Genomic DNA, 5,835 nt, shown 5'->3' with positions numbered 1-5,835 from the left:
TCAAAAAAATGGATCAAAGAACCTGTATCAAATTTTGTGTGAAAAACGAAATTAAGTGCGCGGATGCATTCCGAATGTTGACTGTGGCATACGGAGAAGCTACCTTGAACCGAAGCAACGTTTATCGGTGATACAAAATGTTCTCAGAAGGCCGAGAAGATGTGAACGACGAAGAGCGTGCCGGACGCCCGAGCCCTTCAACAACAGACGAAAAAATTAATGAAGTGGAGAAAATGGTATTGGCCAATCGTCGAATCACCGTTAGAGAAGTTGCTGAGGACCTAAACATATCGATTGGCTCGTGCCATTCGATTTTTATCAATGATTTGGGCATGAGACGGGTCGCCGCGAAATTCGTACCAAAATTGCTCAATTGCGACCAAAAACAGCATCGCATGAACATTGCTAATGAGATGTTGGACTCTGTCCGCGACGACCCAAATTTGCTCCAGAGGGTCATAACTGGTGACGAATCGTGGGTTTATGGTTATGACGTGGAAACCAAAGCTCAATCATCTCAATGGAAGCTGCCGCACGAACCAAGACCGAAAAAAGCGCGCCAAGTTCGGTCGAATGTGAAAGTTTTGCTGACAGTTTTCTTTGATTGCAGGGGCGTGGTGCATCATGAGTTCTTGCCACAGGGTAGAACGGTCAATAAGGAATATTACCTTCAAGTTATGCGCAATTTGCGCGAAGCAATCCGCCAGAAACGCCCGGATTTGTGGAAGAACAAAAATTGGCTTTTGCACCACGATAACGCCCCTGCTCACACATCGTTGCTTGTGCGCGACTTTTTGGCCAAAAACAACACACTAATGATGCCGCAGCCACCGTATTCCCCAGATCTGGCCCCCTGTGACTTTTTCTTGTTCCCTAAACTGAAGAGGCCCATGAAAGGACGACGTTACGCTACGCTTGACGAGATAAAGACGGCATCGAAGGAGGAGCTGAACAAGATAAAAAAAAATGATTTTTTGAAGTGCTTCGAAGATTGGAAAAACCGTTGGCACAAGTGTATAATATCTCATGGGGATTACTTTGAAGGGGACAATAGATATTCATGAATAAATAAATAATTTTTGAAAAAACACAAAATTCGCGATACTTTTTGAACACACCTCGTATATGCATACAATTATTTTAATTTTATTTATGTATATTCCGTTCTTATATTATTACTCTCTAATGAACAACTAACAAAGAATAGCAGATTTTACAAATTTTAAGTTAGCACAAATTGATATTGTTCAATAATGCCCTTTTCATGTCAATCTATTTTCCAGTAATTTTTATTTATTCTTGGAGTTGAAGTTTATTTACGATCTGGAAAAGAATAAAGAAATCATTTTCAGAGACATTATTGATTTTTAACATATAAATTAATATTGATTAATGTATAATGTAGTTGAATAATTTCAAAGTTATTTTTACTAAGTTTATAATAAACAGGAATTCTATATGATATGCTTGAAATATTATATGCTTTAATATGTACCTATTAATTAATAATTGTTTTATTAATTTTGATTTGTTTCCGATATAACCACAAACTTTAGAATAAATTAATTAATTTTTACAAACAGAAATTTAAACGAAATCCAGTGTTTAGACAAAAAAATTACAATAAATCTAAATTCAAATCATTCTTTTTAACTTTATCTTGGATTTTTTGTGTTATTATTTAAAAAAATAAGGAGACTTACTTTTCAAGCATGCTTCTGCGTCTCCACGCTTTCGTCATCAATCGGATTACATTTGAAACAGCAATCGTCAATCCGATTAGCCTAGGGAAATTTTCTATACCTACGTTGAGTACCATTGTTCAATCCAATCCGAGATCCGATTAGTTATCGTAAACACCCAATAGCAATTGACGAGCAACTTAATTTCTGCAATTATTTGATTTAGATTGAGTATTCACGTTTGGCTATCTGGGTTGGCACACGCCGCACGAGCTCGTTTTCGGAAAGGTTGCCGAAACCCCGTCGAGCGACCCTCCATTAGACACGGAGAAAAATGAAACTTATTCCCAATACCTGAACCACCCAGGCACAAGCAACAGTCTCGGAAGCAACCGCTATCTCAAAAACTAAGTCGCAACGTCCCAATAAAGAATGTCATATAACCCGTACCTCTCAACCGCGACCCCTTATTTCCGCTGGCTATACTCCGGGGTTTGTAGCTTAGCTAATTTCTACAGACATCAACTCAGCCAGATTATAATTTGCGATAACTGCTACAGTAAAACATCCGAACGCGACCGTTTATATTACGATTCCGTCACGCGCCATCGCTTAATTATCGGCGGGGACGAATGCGTATGGTGCTCATCGTGCCGCGCTCTAATCTCATACCCAGAAACCGCGATCGCCTGCGCTGAATGCTATAAAGCACTAACCGACCTCGCGCGTCATTTATTTAATTCGGATGACAAGCCGTATCTTAAGATCGAGCCTACCGTTATAGAAATCGAAGAAACGTTCAAGTGTTCATTTCCGAGGAGTAGTGACCACATACGCTAAACTAAAGCATGTGCCCCCCGCCGCGCATTGCCATTTACTCAGCTCGTGTCCAACGCGAAGCAAATCGCACGTTCGATACATGGTTACGCAGTGCCCGGTGCGTAACCTCTCTGTATTTTCGCAATGACGATGAATCAATGATAATATGCCTCGAGTGCAAAGGCAAGCATTCGAGCACCAAAAAGGGAAATTACCTCGGGGTAATTACGCACTATATCCATCTCGGCCATTTATATAATCCGCAAAAGTGCGATTTCTGTCACGCGCCTGTAGCCGCCCGCCGGCACTCTCTAGATTGTGACCGCTGCCCTCACGAGTTGGAGGACTTTGTAACGTATTTAGTCCGAGAGGGAGGTAGTCCCTGGAACGATCCTGACGCAACTATACTCGCGCTCTCGCGACACACCTTTTAAAGTTATAAAAAACCTCCCCCCTTGGCCACCGGTCGCGGAGAATCGGGCCCGCCGCCGGATAATCCGGCCACGCGATCCGCTCCTGGGCTGTGGAGACCCCGGAGCTTAGGCTTCGAAACAGCCAGTTTCGCCGAAACACGCGTATTCCGCCGAACGGCGACCGCGCTCGGTCGGGACGTAACACTATGTTTCCGCCTTCCACAGTAGAGATTAAGAAACTGCCACACACACACACACACATACACTAATATACAATACAAAAATTGTATTATATACGTAAGCTAGATTACGCCCTATAATTGTAAAACAAACATATTGTACAACTTGTAATCTTTTCTTTTTTTTATATTTGAATAAATTATACGTTTATTCAATAATGACCCTTTTTATTTGGTCTACCGACATCGTCATCCATCGTCGTTTTAAGAAATACCGCACTTGGTCCTATCCAAGGGTGGCAACGATAGAATTCTATTGTTTTGAATCAGGTTTCTGATACTTTCTATCGTTTTCTATCGGTCTTTTTAATCAGGGATACTTTATTTTTCTTGCTAAAACTTTGGTTTTAATTGCGTTTTAATTTCAAAATTAAAATTTGAAATTATGTAACATATACATTACTAAAAAAAAAAAAAAATAGGGAACACTTTATTCCAGAAACCAAAAATTAGACTATTTTCAAACAGCTGTAGCTCAATGAAAAATTATCGTGTAGACAAACAAATGCCACAAAAAAAGATTTTACGAACATTTCATAAAATATATTTTATTAAAAAAACTTTATTTAAATAATTTTTGTTAATAGACTGTGTAACAATGGCGTTAAAACCAACACAAGTAAATAAGGAACTTGAAGAAAAACCGAAATTCAATAGACCAATAGTATGGCGTAATGTAATTGTTTTATCGTTGCTACATCTTGGTGCCCTGGGTGGACTTTACCTCTCATTTACATCGGCGAAATATATGACTATTTTTTTCGGTGAGTATAGTTTAATTTTATTGCGTAGTACTTTTAATTACTTGCTCGCAAAATAATTATACAACAAAAATAATAAAACGCTTGTGTGTAACGTCACGATTTTTTCGATTGCAGCAATTTTTTTATACGAATTTAGCCTTTTGGGAATCTCAGCTGGGGCTCATCGACTTTGGTCCCATCGATCCTACAAAGCCAAGGGGAAGGTCCCAGATGCGCACAGACCCAATTGGACACCACCAATTATAGCGGCCGATGCCTAGAGTATTTCCGTTGGTTGGGTTAGATTAGATTACGTGATTGGTGGTGTCCGATTGGGTCCGTGCGCATCTGGGACCTTCCCGTCGGCGTCAGTATCACTAAATTTATGGTGGACCCTGTGGTCCCTGGCCCATACAATCACGGAATCCTAGATTGAACAAAGTTATAAGTTGATCAGTAAATATGATTGTTAATATAGGGGAAGGTCCCAGATGCGCACGGACCCAATCGGACACCACCAATCACGTAATCTAATCTAACCCAACCAACGGAAATACTCTAGGCATCGGCCGCTATAATTGGTGGTGTCCAATTGGGTCTGTGCGCATCTGGGACCTTCCCGTATCCAAAAATATTTATTTTAATTTCTTTTAAAAAAGATTTTTGTTAGATAAAATACTTTTGTGTTCTATATATAATAAAATACTTGACTAACTCTGTGATCTAATCTTTGTTTTGGGACAGTTTAATTTGGAAGCATTTTTTGTTTAGAGATTACTTTTATTTAATTCTTTATTTTAAATAAGATTTTTGTTAGGAATTTTGGAAAATTAATATACGACACATTTTTTAAAACAAGATTTTGTTAGGTAGATGTAAGTTAAAATAATATCTTATTATCGAACAAGTACCTACAATAAATTTGTTATTTCAGATATTATACGATATTGGTGATATTGCTCTGCTTTGTTTTGCCAACCGTTATCCCGGTCGTATTTTGGGAAGAAAAATGGCTAAACGCCTACTTAATCCCCGGCGTTCTTCGTCATATTTTGCTACTAAATATAGCTTTAATGATTAATTTAATAGGCCACAGATATGGTTATAAACCATATGACAAGTAAGTATCAATCAATTCGTAGTCTTATATAGCCGAATATACTTTTAAATCAAATTTTGTATTTAATTACAATTTACATTTAATTACAACTGCTTTCTTGATTGTTACAGATATATAAATCAAGCAGACAATTTAATTTTTTCTATATTTTCCTCGGGAGAAGGATGGCACAACTATCATCACGTCTTTCCGGGGGATTATAGATCTATTGAATTAAAAAGTATGCTTAATTTAACAAAAATGTTTATCGAATTTTTCGAAAAAATCGGTTGGGCCCACGATTTGAAATATGCATCGGATGAAACGATAAGAAAACGTATGAAGAGAACGGGCGACGGAAAATGGGTCAAACAGTATAATTATAATTAAATCAATAAAATAATTTTTGGTTTACAGTTTTTCTTAGTTCTTTTTTCATATGCAATTTTAAGATATTATAAGATTTTTTGTAAAAGTTAATTTATAATTTAATAATTCGAATTTTCTTTGAGATATAAAATTAATTGTCAAATTGTGAATTATACTATTTTTTTATTCAAATATGAATTAATTTTAAGTCAAAAAATGGTATTATACATTTACTTTAAAAAAGTTGATATGATAATATACGAAGGAAAAAGTAATATTTTACCTTGGAAATAGACAATTAAATGGATGGAAATCCAGAATTGTGTAATTTATAAGAGTTATGGTTATTTTATGCACAAGTTATAACAATATTTTTGAAAATGAAGGTTACATATTTCTATGACATTTCAAGTAACTAAATATGAAATTACAAACTTGATAAAAAAAATTTTTTTAAGCTCATGTCTACGT

At 36.8% G+C, this 5,835-nt stretch overlaps 1 protein-coding gene across 1 annotated transcript; it reads left to right on the top strand.

Moving 5' to 3' along the window:
- Positions 1–3,704: 3,704 nt before the first annotated feature.
- LOC120359891 (acyl-CoA Delta(11) desaturase-like) lies at positions 3,705–5,427 on the top strand. Its single transcript, XM_039459326.1, has 4 exons — positions 3,705–3,917; positions 4,032–4,131; positions 4,831–5,016; positions 5,127–5,427. The coding sequence occupies exons 1-4, from the start codon at positions 3,752–3,754 to the stop codon at positions 5,383–5,385; spliced, it is 711 nt and encodes a 236-aa protein (XP_039315260.1). The 5' UTR covers positions 3,705–3,751; the 3' UTR covers positions 5,386–5,427.
- Positions 5,428–5,835: the final 408 nt, after the last annotated feature.

Source organism: Solenopsis invicta, unplaced genomic scaffold (genome assembly GCF_016802725.1).
Source record: "Solenopsis invicta isolate M01_SB unplaced genomic scaffold, UNIL_Sinv_3.0 scaffold_3073, whole genome shotgun sequence".
Taxonomy (NCBI): Eukaryota; Metazoa; Arthropoda; class Insecta; order Hymenoptera; family Formicidae; genus Solenopsis; species Solenopsis invicta.
Note: the sequence above shows the minus strand (reverse complement) of the source record. Positions and strands in the feature narration are given on the sequence as shown.